At 45.6% G+C, this 16915-nt stretch overlaps 1 protein-coding gene across 1 annotated transcript in view; it reads right to left on the bottom strand.

Annotated features, from left to right (window-relative positions):
• LOC310782689 (dihydropyrimidinase-related protein 5-like) overlaps window positions 1-16915 on the bottom strand; it is a gene marked incomplete at its 3' end in the record, with an annotated part of 75185 nt that overhangs the window by 9036 nt on the left and 49234 nt on the right. The window contains exons 6-13 of the mRNA XM_083643414.1: window positions 13278-13436; window positions 7367-7546; window positions 6700-6768; window positions 6419-6463; window positions 6257-6332; window positions 3792-3948; window positions 3390-3531; window positions 322-464 (exon numbers count right to left, since the gene is read on the bottom strand). Of these exons, the coding sequence (XP_083499540.1) occupies window positions 322-464; window positions 3390-3531; window positions 3792-3948; window positions 6257-6332; window positions 6419-6463; window positions 6700-6768; window positions 7367-7546; window positions 13278-13436 (971 nt within the window). The remainder of the gene's footprint in view (window positions 1-321; window positions 465-3389; window positions 3532-3791; window positions 3949-6256; window positions 6333-6418; window positions 6464-6699; window positions 6769-7366; window positions 7547-13277; window positions 13437-16915) is intronic.

Here is a 16915-nt window from a genome sequence, read left to right as displayed (position 1 = left end):
ACTCAATCACAGGTCTCCGCTCCACGGAGATCTCAGGCACAGGCACAGCCGGGCTGCTCCACCCCCACTGAGCTTGCTCGATTATAATGAGCCCAATTACGCCTCCTCGCGACCAGGCGTAATATTTACGACCGGTCTTAGTGAGAAAAAGGCAACCGGCGTAGCTGTTAGGTCGTAAAGTTACGACCAACTTAGCTTAAGACCAGTCGTAAGACCACTTGGTGCAACCGGCCCCAGATGTTTGAAGTGAAGAGAAGATGCAGTGCCAAAGTGTGTGGTGTCATGGAAAAGCAGGGAGTTAAATGGTGTGGTTTGTTGTACCTGGTTGCGTCGGGGTCCCAGACCAGCAGGTCGGCGTCAGCCCCCGGGACGATGCGGCCCTTGCGGGGGTACAGGTTGTAGATCTTTGCGGCGTTGGAGCTCGTCACCGCCACAAAGCGGTTCTCGTCCATCTTTCCTGCCACCTGGTGGGGTCGCAAACATCAACACTCCACACTCCTGCCTTGTGTGTGTGTGTGTGTGTGTGTGTGTGCGTTTTTTTTTTTTTTGAATCGGTTAAATGGGATTTATATTAGTGCCACATAGGCCTAAAGCACATACATGAGATGCTTTTTTAGTTAATTTATGATTTGCTGCGTAAGAAACAAAATCTAACTAATCTAACTAATCTATCTAATACCATATTGAATTGTATAGCATCTTTTGCATCCTGTTGAATCACATCATATTGCATTGTGTTGAATCAAATCGTGTTGAATCGTATCGCATAATCACCGTGTTGGTGTCGTTCCTGGTCTGGACCAACATTTCTTCCTAGTTTGGGCCGGGAAAACCCCGCCTCCAAACTCATTTGATTAGGCCCGTAGCTACCATTGAGGACACCGAGGTCATGACCTCGGTATTTTCCACACCAAAATTTTTGGAAAAATAGCCCCGGTCCCCAGATCTATTAATCTGTCATTGATGTTTTAATGCGACAGTTGATCGGAAATGCAACAATTTGCTTCCTCTCTGTGTGCTAGAGAAGGAAGAGAGATAACTCACAACATTCAGATTTTGCATTGAGGCTAGATTGGGGCTAGACTTTGGGGACAGTTCTATTGAAGTGAATGGGTAAGTAACTCCCCTGTAAGTGATGTTTGTGTAGATGGGCCATTGTATTTAATTGAGCAGTATTCTGCCATGTGACCTTTATGCAGAATATAAATTATATCATATGGGGAGACATTTATTTTTTGTATCATTTTAAAGCAACAGCACAGTAAAGAGGATATTAATCTAACATGATGTATGTAGTTCTTTATAGATCTAGCCTCTTCATTTTGCTCTCAAAGTGCACCAGATTGAAGCATTTTACTTTAAAATGGACACAATTTTCTATCCGGGAGGGCACAGCCCCCCCTGGGCCCCCCGCGCTGCGCTAAAATGAGCTCGGTAATTCTCAAACCCTGGCTACGGGCCAATTGCTTCATCCTGAAAACGTGCGGCAAGTAAAAAACGATGTGGTTAGGATTAAGGTTTTCTCATCTAACCACAACCAGACCAGGGGTACGGTGGCGCAGTCGGTAGCGCTGTCGCCTCACAGTCAGAGGGTCCTGAGTTCGATTCTCGCTTGGGACATTGTGGGCGCTGTGGTTGTGTTCCCCCCCATATCTTCAGTGCCTTGCTTTTTGAACACGAGTTCAGAGGAAGAGACTCTCAGGTCCAGAGGGAGAGTATTCCAGAGCCTTGGGGCCAGCACCGCAAAGGCTCTATCACCCTTAGTTTTTAATCTGGTCCAGGGCACCGCCAGTAACTCCTGGTCGGACGACCTCAGAGACCGACTGGCCGAGTATGAATGGAGAAGCTCGGAGATGTAAACCGGGGTTTGTCCATGGAGGGCTCTATAAGTTAAGACCAGGACTTTAAACTGAATTCTGAAATTCACTGGGAGCCAGTGGAGAGAGGCTAGGATAGGGGTGATGTGGCAAGACTTTTTTGACCTGGTGAGCAATCTTGCAGCGGTATTTTGGACAAGTTGGAGCTGGTTTATGGATGATTGGTTAAGGCAGGTGAAAAGTGAGTTACAATAATCGAGTCTTGAGGAAATGAAAGCATGTACAGCTATTTCCAGTTCAGCAGGTGATACAATGGACCGTAATTTGACAATATTTCTGATGTGGTACAAGCAGGAGCGGGTTAGGGAATTTACATGTTTATCCAAATGCATAGATTGCTCAAAGAAAACACCTAAATTTCTCAGAGAGGGGCGGATATTTCCCTTAAGGGACCCCTCGCCACTCTGGAGGCAATGCTGGCGCTAGCGATGATCAGCACTTCTGTCTTGGCAGCATTTAGTTGTAGGAAATTGCTCGCCATCCATTGCTCAATGGCGGCCAGACACTCATGAAGGATGCTGAGACTCTCTAAGTTATCGGGTTTAAAAGAGAAATGGAGCTGGATGTCGTCTGCATAAAAATGATAAGAAATACCCTTAAAAGAACTGATTAAAAGGCCTAGGGGAAGCATGTACAGGCCGAAAAGATCTGGCGCCAGCACGGATCCCTGTGGCACACCGCACGAAAGGGGGGAGGAGTCAGATTTAAAAGGGCCAACGGCTACTGAGAAACTTCTCTCTGTTAGGCAGAAGGCAAACCAACTTAGTGCGCTCCCTGAGATACCCACCCAGTCCCTGAGCCTATCCAGCAAGATGCTGTGGTCAACCGTGTCAAAAGCTGCACTGAGATCAAGTAAAACCAAGACAGAACAATTACCGGCATCAGTGGACATCATGATATCATTGGAAACTCTGAGGAGGGCAGTTTCAGTGGAGCGTTTTTTTCGAAAACCTGATTGAAATTGTGGTGTTCGTGTGACAATAAAAGACGGGCTTGTCCGTTACGAGAGTTTTTTTTTTTTTTTCTTTAGACCCAAACCCTAACCACATTGGTGTAGTTGCCTAAACCTAATGTCTAACCCTAATGTTTTATAAAAATGTCTGTGGTTCGACCAGGAATCGAACCCCAGTCGTCACGCACCTTATCCGTTTAGCCACAGGACCGAGCACACCCTGAGTTGCACTTTTTTCACACCCTAACCCGCACGTTTTCAGGAAGAAGCAAGTGCAGCAACCAATCAAATGAGTTCAGAGGCGGGGTTTTCCCGGCCCATGCTATGACAAAAAATGTTGATCCAGGAACGACACCAGCACGGTGATATCAGGACGTGTGAATCGCACCGTATCACATTGGTGGTTGCTTCATGTATCGTTCATGTATCAGACCATCGGCATCAAGATGTGTGTGTGTGTGTGTGTGTGTGTGTGTGTGTGTGTGTGTGTGTGTGTGTGTGTGCGTGCGTGCGCGCGCGCACGTGTGTGTGTGTGTGTGTGTGTGTGTGTGTGCACCTACCACTCCCCTCTCCCAGATGACACTCATCCTGTCCTGGACCCCGGCCACTCCGTGGGGGATCTTGGTGAAGTCCTCCTTCCCCAGAGCTCTCTGCTTGGTGCTGAAGGGACGATGCTCAGAGGCCACCACACTCAGAGTGTCACTGCAAACAGGAAGTGCTTAGACAACCAATCACTGCAAACAGGAAGTGCTTAGACAACCAATCACTGCAAACAGGAAGTGCTTATATAACCAATCATTGCAAACAGGAAGTGCTTAGACAACCAATCACTGCAAACAGGATGTGCTTATACAATCAATCCTGTTTTTTTTACCTGACAACAGTGTGCGTGTGTGTGTGTGTGTGTGTGTGTGTGTGTGTGTGTGTGTGTGTGTATGTATGTAGAGTGTGTGTGTGCACACCTGCCCAGCAGGCCCATGAGGTAGTTGGGTGTGTTGGGGTCCAGGCGGAGTGGGGGGACGATGACGTGGGCGGCAGCGTGAGTCCAGTCCTGGTGGTAGTACTGCATCCCGTTCAGCACAGCGTGGGCCACGGTGGTCTCTGCATGGACCACCTTACCTGGGGACAGAGCCGAGCGTTTTCAGCTGGTAAAGCAGGAGGTAAAGCAGGTGTAACAAATACCATGAATTAGGGTTCCATTCCGTTTAGGTGTTCCAGTGCCAGGGCCCTAACCCCTGATATTGGTTACACCTGCTTTACTTCTACTAGTAGTAGTAGTACTTTTTCTTTTGCACTGGCTCAGTCGGTCTCTCCCTACCTGCACTGCAAAATGCCTCATATAAACCCCTCAATCAGAATAAACGGATCAGAATGAAATGTATGCGTGTTCATAAATGTATAACTCTTTCATAATCCGGTCGATGGATCAAATTGAATCATGCAGACGATCACGTTCTGTATTAATCTCGCCTCTTTCTGCACATGCTCGCGCATTTAATGCAAGTAGTGTCAATTACGTTACCGTGTTTGCGACCAAATCATGTGCTGGTGCCACCAACTGAGGAGGTTGGTAGCTGCTAGTGGAAAAGGTGGCCTGGAGCCCTTTGCAGGCTATGATGATATGGCTACATCATCAATGATGATCCTCATCATCATCACCGCAGTCACTATCATCAGCTACTCACCCTGCATCTTAGCTGTCACCATCATTACTCACCCTGCATCTTAGCTGTCACCATCATTACTCACCCTGCATCTTAGCTGTCACTATCATCATTACTCACCCTGCATCTTAGCTGTCACTATCATCATTACTCACCCTGTATCTTAGCTGTCACCATCATTACTCACCCTGCATCTTAGCTGTCACTATCATCATTACTCACCCTGCATCTTAGCTGTCACTATCATCATTACTCACCCTGCATCTTAGCTGTCACTATCATCATTACTCACCCTGCATCTTAGCTGTCACCATCATTACTCACCCTGCATCTTAGCTGTCACCATCATTACTCACCCTGCATCTTAGCTGTCACTATCATCATTACTCACCCTGCATCTTAGCTGTCACTATCATCATTACTCACCCTGCATCTTAGCTGTCACTATCATCATTACTCACCCTGCATCTTAGCTGTCACTATCATCATTACTCACCCTGTATCTTAGCTGTCACCATCATTACTCACCCTGCATCTTAGCTGTCACCATCATTACTCACCCTGCATCTTAGCTGTCACCATCATTACTCACCCTGCATCTTAGCTGTCACCATCATTACTCACCCTGCATCTTAGCTGTCACCATCATTACTCACCCTGCATCTTAGCTGTCACCATCATTACTCACCCTGCATCTTAGCTGTCACCATCATTACTCACCCTGCATCTTAGCTGTCACCATCATTACTCACCCTGCATCTTAGCTGTCACTATCATCATTACTCACCCTGCATCTTAGCTGTCACCATCATTACTCACCCTGCATCTTAGCTGTCACCATCATTACTCACCCTGCATCTTAGCTGTCACCATCATTACTCACCCTGCATCTTAGCTGTCACCATCATTACTCACCCTGCATCTTAGCTGTCACCATCATTACTCACCCTGCATCTTAGCTGTCACTATCATCATTACTCACCCTGCATCTTAGCTGTCACCATCATTACTCACCCTGCATCTTAGCTGTCACCATCATTACTCACCCTGCATCTTAGCTGTCACCATCATTACTCACCCTGCATCTTAGCTGTCACCATCATTACTCACCCTGCATCTTAGCTGTCACCATCATTACTCACCCTGCATCTTAGCTGTCACCATCATTACTCACCCTGCATCTTAGCTGTCACCATCATTACTCACCCTGTATCTTAGCTGTCACCATCATTACTCACCCTGCATCTTAGCTGTCACCATCATTACTCACCCTGCATCTTAGCTGTCACTATCATCATTACTCACCCTGCATCTTAGCTGTCACCATCATTACTCACCCTGCATCTTAGCTGTCACCATCATTACTCACCCTGCATCTTAGCTGTCACTATCATCATTACTCACCCTGCATCTTAGCTGTCACTATCATCATTACTCACCCTGCATCTTAGCTGTCACCATCATTACTCACCCTGCATCTTAGCTGTCACCATCATTACTCACCCTGCATCTTAGCTGTCACCATCATTACTCACCCTGCATCTTAGCTGTCACTATCATCATTACTCACCCTGCATCTTAGCTGTCACTATCATCATTACTCACCCTGCATCTTAGCTGTCACCATCATTACTCACCCTGCATCTTAGCTGTCACTATCATCATTACTCACCCTGCATCTTAGCTGTCACCATCATTACTCACCCTGCATCTTAGCAGTCACCATCATCAGCTACTCACCCTGCATCTTAGCAGCTACTCACCCTGCATCTTAGCAGCAGCGATCATGTCCCCAGCAGACATACTGGATACATTCACCAGGTAGACTGGGCAGTGGGCCTGCAATCACAAGCACATTCACTGATTCTTTGTTGTTGGGAAGCCATATAGTACATAGTAGACCATGGCTGTTAAAGTCTGCTTACCCGGTTGCCAATGGTGACAGCTCTGTGAGTAGCCTCTGCCTCCAGCTGCAGACAGGAAGATAGAGACATAATCACACAATGAGAACTGAATGATGACATTAAATTACATTTAGCATTTAGCAGTAGAGACTCTTACCCAGAGCAACAGTAAACATGTGGTCGCCCACATATGATGCAGACATGGTTTGGGGCTACTGACACACAATACAGATAGAATCCCGTGTTCTCCAACAGAGCAAAAATATTCAAATAAAAAGCCACAAGCACAGAAAGAAATTCACCTCCTCTGGTCGGCTGATCTCAATACCCTCAGGTCCACTGATGCCCAAATCCAGAGATTCTCTGGCACCCTGAGAAAACACACACACACACACACGCACACGCACAGGCACACGCACGCACACGCACGCACACGCACACGCACACACACATGCACACGCACATGCACACGCACACGCACACGCACACACACACACACACGCACACACACACACACACACAGTCAATGGTGATCTTAAGTGTGCCCTCCCACAACACACGATGCAACAATAAAGGGGTTCACAATGGTTGACTGCTGCTTATTCTTGCTCAGAAAAAGTAAATAAATAATCAAATAAAGTACAGTCTGTGAAATGATTCTATTCTGTCACTTAAGTGCCCAAAATAGCTCAGAGCTTCAATAATTCAGTAGTGAGTTTTGCTTTCATGTCAGAAGAAAATGATGTGCTTTTTGAAGATAGGGAGGGATAAAGTGAAATGTGTTTGTGCATGTGAGTGTGTGTGTGTGTGTGTGTGTGTGTGTGTGTGTGTGTGTGTGTGTGTGTGTGTGTGTGTGTGTGTGTGTGTGCGTGCGTGCGCGTGCGTGCGCGTGCGTGCGTGCGTGCATGTGTGTGTGTGTGTGTGTGTGCGAGCGCGTGTGTGTGTGTGCGTGCGTGTGCGTGCGAGCACCTCGGCCACCAGCTCTCCGTTCTCGGCGTGCACGCGTGCGATAGCCCCGATGTCCTTGCAGGTCTGCAGCGCCTGGTAGAGCTCAGAGTCCTTCAGCATCATCATGTCTTTGTAGGCCATGTACATCTGGAAGGAGTTGACCCCCTGCTCCCTCACCAGGCTCTCCATCTCACTGCGCACCTGAGGGGGGAAAGGCCGATGGTCAGGGTTTGAATCGGACCGCAGCTGCAGACTGTGTCTGTCTGAAAGTGTCTGTGTATGAGTGTGTGTGCAGAATTGTGTTCCACCACAGCTATTCACCTTATGTAGCCACGCCCATTTGACCCGGTTGTGTGGTCGTGTGACGACTTCCGGCTAAAAATAAAATAAAATAAAATGGCTGGCTGCTCCAATTATCATCTAACTCTGAATTAACTACCGTAAATTCCGGACTATAAGCCGCGGCTTTTTTCCCGTTTTTTGGCCTTTTTTGGCCCCTGCGGCTTATATAACGGTGCGGCTTATCTATGGATTTTTTCAAAAAAAAAAAAAAAAAATCTCTCTTTTTTAGCACTCTATCTAACTATAAATCCACTTCTGTTTTAATTTCCTCTCTTGCCCTCTTTTAACAACATAACATAACATAACATAACACAACACAGGTAAGCAGAAAGAAAAAGACGAAGCAATCACCGCCATGAATGAGGAAATGACTCACCTGCTGGAGGCTGGAGATACACGGCTTGGGCTAAACTTTTACTCCGTGAAACACTATCGATTAAGTCCGACATCGCTCAGAGGTTTGAGCAGCTTGAAAACAAGTTTGAAAACGTGCAGAAGTCCATCCACTCACTCACTAAAGAAAATAAGCGAACAGAGTTTCTAATGCGGAAAAGCGCATCAGCGCACTGGAGGACAAAAACAACACAGTGAGTCCGAAAGTGGATAAAATGCAAAAACAAATCGAACCCCTGCACACGCAGGTTGATGACTTAATCAGCAGGAGTAAAAGAAATAACATTCGCCTGATCAATGTAAAAGAGGGAGCTGAGATTGGTGACATGGACGCTTTCGTGGCAAAATCCTGTGTTACATCCTGGACCTGAAGGAAGGCGAGAAACCACCAGAGGTGGACAGGGCACACCGGGCGCCTCGGCCACGTCCAGACCCCGGCCTGCCACCGAGGGCCATCTTCATCTGCCTACTCCGCTGGCCCGACCGTCAACTCATCCTCCAGGCTGCGGGGAAGAAGCCCCTCACCTGGGAGGGTACGCGCTTTTTCGTCCGGCAGGACCTCTCCGCGTTGGTGCAACAGAAACGCGCAACATACAACAGCATCATCGAAAAGTTTAAAGTCAATGGATATCGCTTTGGCGTACTGTACCCAGCGAGACTCGTCATAACCATTGATGGACAGCGGCGGAACAAGAGCTCAAAGTGAAACTGCCGAATATCTTTTGAGTTGGACTGGTCAATAGTACTGTGAGTAACTAAAATTAAAAAATAAAAAACGGAATTCTCTCTTCTTTAGCACTCTTTCTAACTATAAATCCACTTCTGTTTTAATTTCCTCTCTTGCCCTCTTTTCACCACACCGCGGACACTGTGTGCACTGTAAAAAAAAACAAAAAATACCATTAAAACACCCGCGGCTTATAGTCCGGTGCGGCTTATATAAGAAAAAAATAGTCAACTTTGAAGGTGCGGCTTATACACCGGTGCGCCTTATAGTCCGGAATTTACGGTAATAATTTAGCCAATTGTGTGTAACATACCAAATAAAAGCAAACAGCAATGTCTAAGAATGCAACGCCATGTAACTGGCTCGTTAATTCTCGCATTCCAGGGAATTACATTAACGTCTGCGGGTCTTATAAGGTAAGGTATAAGGTACCTGGAGGTGCCAGGTAAGTGGCTCGAGCGCTCGGAGGAGAGAAAACTATCTGAAGCTTTCTTTGTTGGAGTCCAGGTATGTTTTACAAGAAAGTGCTCGTCATTGTCGACGATAACGTTATCTGACCTGGCTAACAGTGGATACTCTGCTTGCTTGCTGTGTACCGAGCTCAAAGTAGTAGGCTACGTTCTTTATTTTACACCCTGCACTGTCCGCTACAAAAACAACTCTCTTCTTCATGACGTTCTTTCATATTTGGCGCCGTGACCGCCGGAAGTGGTAACACGACCCGGAAGAATTTGGCCCACCCCCACGTCTGAACATAAGGTGAATAGAGACAGTCGGTCTGTGCGGGAACGCCCACAAAATGTTATACGGCTGGCGCGCAGGTGGGGTAACCCTAGCCTGGGTAAACCCAGCCGCCACGTGACCTGCTCTCAGACCTGCTCTCAGTCGTAGTGACTGAGAGCAGGGTAACCCTGAGAGCAGGTCACGTGGGGGATGGGTTTACCCAGGCTAGGGTAACCCCCCCATATATCTCAATGGGCAGACTTACCAAAGGATGGTGCTGCAGCTCTACACTACAGGATTGGGGATTCTAGAGCAGGTACATAGACGTCTGTTCAGATGTGCGTTTACTGTGTTAGTTAGCAGCTAAATGCTAACTATACTGAATGGGGAGAATGGGAGGATTTACCCCACCCTGGCCACGCCCCCAGCCAGCTACCCCAGCGTTTATGACGAGACATCGACTCAACCTATGCCATTTCTTCGTGCTGAATCTTTCAGGAAGTATAAATAGCACCCCCTGTGGGTGAGCTAATGGAGTCGGATTTTTTGAATTAGTTAATTAGGGCCAACTAAATGGGCAAAAATGGCTAATTAGTGGCCAAAACGACTCAAGACAGGTTCAGCACCATGGAGAGCTCCAGACTGGAGGAGAAGTGCTGCTCCTAAGTGGAGCAGCACACATGTGAGGTGAGTTGTAATCAGCCATGGAGGTGGACTATGAAAAGCCTCTGGGGAGAGAGAGGAGAGGCTACATGCCATCTCTGTGAGCGAGGCCTGAGAAAATAACCAGTCACACAGGGACGGGTCTTCCCCTACTGGCTCCAAAACGCTCAGTTGCTGTTATTCTGGATTCAGGTTTAGGGTTGGAGTGAAACAAGATCCCTAATGAAATAAACCTTCTGAAAAAAGTATTGCTGAGTAAGCTAGAGTAATATGCTGAAATGATTTTGGAACTTATGTTGGTTCATATCTCCTGTTCTTTTTATTCTTGACTGTTCTGTTCTGTTGTTTATGATGCTGTGTGTTATTGTTTGTCCTGTTTTTATAAGACCAGGGACCATGTTGTACCATGTGTATCCCTCGGATGTCTGTTCTTTATCCAGAATAAAATCAACCAATCAATCAATCAAACTAAAGGTGACCGTGCCTTTTCCATCAGGGCCCCTATGGAACAACCTGCCTCTGAGGAGAGAAGGCTCAGCCAATCACTGACTTCTTTCAAATCACTTCTTAAAACCCAGTTTAGAGACAATTGCTTTTATGTGAAGTCGTCCTGTTACTGTCTCTTATCTGCGTATCTGCTTTTTATCACCTTTCTATTGTCTTTTCATATCTTTTTTCTTAACGTCTCAATTCTATCTTACTTTCATTTAATTTTACTGTTTGTTTTGGTTTTAATCCTATGATCACTGTTTATCATTGTTGTTTAAATTCATAATTTGAGTATTCCTCCTTTACTTTGTCAAAGCACTTTGTTATCTCTGTTTTTAAAGGATGGCTTTACCAATAATCAACCCACTTTGTATCGTTAATAATCTTGGTAATATAAGCACATGGGCAGTGATTACCTCCTCTCTCTGTTTTCCTCATGGAGAGCTCCCATTTCCTCCTAACACCACAATGCGTCATAAGGGAACTGCGGAAGTTCTGCTGGAGAGGCAGAATCTGCTCGAGGGCGGCTGTTATTCTTTATTTGAATGTTTTAAGTATGCGCACATCCATGGAGAATCCATGGAGAGCCTTAACGAGCCTTAATTACTTGCAGCTGGTGGGGGCGGAGTTTCTGCAGGCATGGAAAGGGAGCATTTTTCTCCATGAGGAAAACAGAGAGAAGGTAAACACTGAGCATCTGCTTCTATTACCCAGATTATTAATGATACAAAGTGGGTTGATTAGTGGTAAAGCCGTCCTTTAAAGGTGCTCCTGTGGCGGCACCACAACAGTGACTTTAGAGACATTCACCTTACGGCCGCGGCCCCTTTAAGGGAGAGGGTTAGTGAGCCTTGAGATTTGCCGTAGTTCCAGGTCAGTTCAGACCTAAAAGCAGAGTGTTAGCTTAGCCACAAGAACACATGTAAGCTAAGGAGTGTGGTGTTGGAATAAATACAGTTGAATCCAGAGAAATCGTTTCTTCATTCTTCACACCCCACACCACAGTGTAGAAGTAAAATAATAATAATAATAATTATTATTATTATTATTATTATTATTATTATAGGCTGTGTGTGTGTGTGTGTGTGTGTGTGTGTGTGTGTGTGTGTGTGTGTGTGTGTGTGTGTGTGTGTGTGTGTGTGTGTGTGTGTGTGTTTGTTATATGGGGCATGAAATGAGCTTGGAGAGCAGCCAGGCGGGGCCCACATTCCATTCACACTATCACAAACCCTCAGAGTGACAGACACATAGAAACACAATGAAACTATATGGTCTTTACCAATGAAACTATATGGTCTTTACCAATGAAACTATATGTGGTCTTTACCAATGAAACTATATGGTCTTTACCAATGAAACTATATGGTCTTTACCAATGAAACTATATGGTCTTTACCAATGAAACTATATGGTCTTTACCAATGAAACTATATGGTCTTTACCAATGAAACTATATGGTCTTTACCAATGAAACTATATGGTCTTTACCAATGAAACTATATGGTCTTTACCAATGAAACTATATGGTCTTTACCAATGAAACTATATGGTCTTTACCAATGAAACTATATGGTCTTTACCAATGAAACTATATGGTCTTTACCAATGAAACTATATGGTCTTTACCAATGAAACTATATGGTCTTTACCAATGAAACTATATGGTCTTTAACAATGAAACTATATGTGGTCTTTACCAATGAAACTATATGGTCTTTACCAATGAAACTATATGGTCTTTACCAATGCACTGCAGGAAACGGGCTGAAAAGCCAAAACACCTGTGCAATGACTTGAGGCAACATACTGCAATCAGCATGAATGAGGATGTTATGTAGTCTCTTAAAACAGACGGTTGGCTCTCACAATTTCTAAATGGTTTCGCCTAAACGTCTGTAATTCGAGCAGGGAAAACTTGGTAAAAACGGAAAGGGGAAGCTCAGGTAAAATAATGAGTGATGATAGGGGGATGTCCCGGATGTCCCGCCTAAAGGCAGGTGATTGGAGAAATACAAGCGGACATCCGCTCGTATTTCTCCAATCAACTGCATCGGTTCGAACTTCCTCCAGGTCTGAAGCGCCTTCCCAATCAAACGTCACCTTACAGCTACAGCAGCTGGACTTCCCTCTTAGTTTAAAGTATTATAGCTGCTTCTCCTACACCAGAACTTTACACCATTAGATTAACCTTGTTAACGACATCGAGCACTGCTTAGACTACAATTGACCGCTACGCTGCATACAGCCACTAAGACAGAATTCCTCATATGTAGCCTAATATTGTGGCAATAAAAATGATTGTGATTCTCATTCTGAAATCCCAGGGGAAAATCTTGAGATCAAAATCCCATCTAAATCTAAATCTAAATCTTGACCTCGCTTTAGAAAACCTGATGTAAAACAACATGAATGCTAAAACGGCCCTATGAGCCCGGCTGACTCAGAATCTGCCTAACGTGTCTAATGAGCAGGTGTGGTGGTAACCTAGTTCCTGGAAGGGTTCCTGGTCGTTGCACATTAATTTCCCCCATCTGGTTGCTTCAGCGAGGGCAGTGAGTTCCCCCCGTACTGTCCCGGCCCGGCCCGGCCCCTTACCTTGGGTCCCCACCAGGTCACCCCCACATGCAGAGCGTAGTCACAGCAGGCCTTGGCGTCAGCCAGAGCCCGGCACTTCTCGTAGGCGTCCAGCAGGGAGCAGTGTTGTTCAGGCAGGACCAGAGACACCACCATGGTAGTACCACCCATCAGAGCCGCCTGGCATGGAGGGAGGGAGAGAGAGAGAGAGAGAGAGAGAGAGAGAGAGAGAGAGAGAGAGAGAGAGAGAGAGAGAGAGGGAGAGAGAGAGAGAGAGAGAGAGATTGAGAGAGAGAGATAACAGGTTGATTAGGGGACAATGAATCCATTGTAAAACAAAGACACACACAGTGTTTATCATAGTGACAGTGAACAATGCTCCTTCTTTATGAACTGTTATTCACATCAACACGTCTTGTTTATCACAGACAAATAAATACAGTGGACAGAAGCAGAGACAGTGACCAGTTACACACTATGCAGAGCCAAGGGTCATAAATGGCACTTTTATGTCGCCATGACGACGCAGATACTGCTGCTCGGCCATGCCTATCGCGTGAAGCCCCCCCCCCCGCGCTCCGTCCACAGCCAGACGCGCTCGCTATCACCCCGTGTGGTGTAATATCCCCCAACAAGGAGACTGAACCACAGGGAAATGAGCCACGAGGCCGATAAACATTTATTGAACGCGGCGAGGAATGGGAAGAGAAAGAGAGAGATCTTGAAAACACACCACACAGCTTTCCCAATGTTTTAGGGTTCATTTTCAATTCAATCGATTTTGGATTTTTTTTTTTGCTGATATCAGATATGTCAATATTTTCCAACTCTTTTGACCGATTGCTGCACTTTTTCTCCACCTAATTTGAGAGAACATCAAGTCTCTCCTGTAGTGGAACGAACACATCATTACTCTTATGATGATGGTCCACTGGCAGATGCAGACATAAATACACTGCTTCTCAAAATGTGCACAATCACTGGGCAAAATAAGAAAAATGCTCTTCAACTTAGGTTAACTGCAATTCAGTGACATAATAGAGGCTTCGTTCTCCATCCTTTCAAACCTAAATCTGACATGAATTGAGAGCGACCCTGCAGTCTGCCTGTGGCTCTGTGTGGACTCATTCCTCCAGATGGGTCTCAGATGGGGGCGGGGCCTCTGCCTCTTTGTGACTGACAGCTCTGTCAGCCAGTGAGTTCTCAGATTCTCCATTACCATAGAAACCAGACAGAACCATCCGCAGCATCAGCACCTAGGCTATGCTCGTCTGGGTGTGTGTGTGCATGTATGAAGAGTGGAAGATCATTGATCACTGTCTGTCCGTGTGTGTGTGTGTGTGTGTGTGTGTGTGTGTGTGTGTGTGTGTGTGTGTGTGTGTGTGTGTGTGTGTGCGTGCGCGTGCGCGTGCGTGTGTGTGTGTGCGTGCGCGTGCTTGTGCGTGTGCGTGTGCGTGTGCGTGTGCGTGTGTGTGTGTGTGTGTGCGTGTGCGTGTGCATGTGTGTGTGTGCATGCGTGTGTGCATGTGTGTGTGTGCATGTGTGTTCCAGGTGCAACTAACCATTATTTTCATGTCGATTACTTTCCCAACTAATCGATTAGTGTTTGATCTATAAAATGTCAGAAAATGGTGAAACATGATCACCTTTTCCCCAAACCCCAAGATGATGTCCTCAAAATGTCTTCTTTTGTCCTGACCAGAGCAATTTAGAGAGAGAGTGGCGTCAGCGGAGGACCAAAATGCGTGACTCATTAGCCAATGAACAACCAGGAAGGGGTCTTGCGCTACTTTTGAATGCTAAAATAAAGCTGATAATGTACAATTTGGAAAAAAGAAAAGAAAAAAGAAAACATTCAGAGTACAACACAACTCGACAGTGCTGCTTAATCCAGGACCTTACTTCCTGGAACTCTTGAGAGTAAAAAACTGGTCCATTGGAGTGAATGGAGATGTCGCGACTCTTCTATATACAGTACATGGCTCTGGTCCTGACCAACAGTCCACAATGCAAAGAGAATGAGTTTACTGTCATAGAAGACTAAAGAAAATATTCACATTTAACACATTCACTGCCAGCCATTTTATTTTTACTGTAGGTAGCTTCTGCCAGAGGTTTTTTTTGAGGATTCTGGCTCATCTTTCAAGACCCGAGGATTCTTTTCTGCTAAGATTTTGTGAACACAAAATATCTCAAAAGAACTAATAGAATGTGTGCTTTCTCTGTCTAAAAGAGTTAGTTTGTAGAGTTAGTAGTTATGTAGGCATTAGCACTTGAATACAGCATGGTTTCAGCATCTGAAAATTTAAGCTGAGATAAATAGCTTTTTGTGAAATTCGATAGAACAGTCACTTTAACCATTCATTTTTGGCATCAGTAAGACGTCAGACATCTAAACAATAGTTTTGAACAGTAATTTCCTCCATAACAGCAGGTAAACCCCCCTCTACTTCAAACTCCTCCCTCCGTGTGTGTTCTTCTTGGCTGCAGCGGGCGTGTCACAAGCTCGTTTCTGCTGCTGCTGCTGCTGCTGCTCCTGTCTGCTGGCGGCCGCTGGGCGAGGATGGGCTCGCTCGTTTCTTGGGGTTTCGGTTGAGAAACCCCAAGAAACGGGGTTTCTTTTGCGATTCTGGTCTTATTTATGCTGCGTGTTTCAAAGTGTGTTGCACCCATAATCTATTATGCAAATTTGCAATCCCCCACCGCCAGCAATCAGCGCGAAAGCGAAAGCGTTTTCGCCAATCCATTTTACAGTATGAGAATGGTTTCATCGCGCGTTCCCCTGCAGTTTTGGCTCAGCTTTTTCTAGTCTGGAGAGCACTGTCGCCACTTAGTGGGTCGGTGGAATGGGTTGTACACATTCGGTGGCTTCAATATTTATATAAGAGATGTAAAAGGGTTAGATCAACGTCCCACCGTCAATTTTTTTTAATTTTTTTTGTACGTATTAACACGTCATTGGCAGTCAACCGTTGGATTTTTTTTGACGTATTAACACGTCATTGGCAGTGAACGTGTTAAGCTGGAACAAGATAATTTTTAAAAAGTTAGAGAAGATTTGTCTAAACAATGAATCGTTTATAAAAAAAAATGCTGATTGACTAATCAATTAATAGACAATAGCCAGGTAGACAAAGCAGTCAGCAGGAAACTGGGGGCGAGAGTTGGATTCACAGACCCCGGATGAGGAAACCGAGGCTGCCCGAGGCAGCCCGGAGGAGACTAGACGGATTCACATTAATTTATGGACGAGATATAATAAGGATATGAACCGCTACATTGCAGAACATATTATTTGCAGTGTGTACGACGTTCGCCCCGTTTGCCCGTTTTGGCCAGTTCCAGGACTCTACTCACCTGAATATCTTCTCTGGTGATCAGAATGAAAGCAAAGTTCTCTGGGTGAGTAAAACATCATATTTTAAGCTGAAATAAGGTCAGAGGTGTAAAAAAACTGAATTCTCCTTTAATTATGCCCAAATGCTCAATGCTTGACTAAATGCTTGACGCCATGTCCCCGGCACGCGCCGGCATGTTCTACATAAGCTAAGCTGAATACGTTTCCTTATTTTGCCAAGTGAATGTGCATATACAAACTTTGTACAAAAATACAATGCTTTGTACTACAAAGCATTGTATTTTTATCTGCATCTGCCAGT

The sequence above is a fragment of the Poromitra crassiceps genome, assembly GCF_964638095.1.
Source record: "Poromitra crassiceps genome assembly, chromosome: 9".
Lineage (NCBI taxonomy): Eukaryota > Metazoa > Chordata > Actinopteri > Beryciformes > Melamphaidae > Poromitra > Poromitra crassiceps.
Note: the sequence above shows the minus strand (reverse complement) of the source record. Positions and strands in the feature narration are given on the sequence as shown.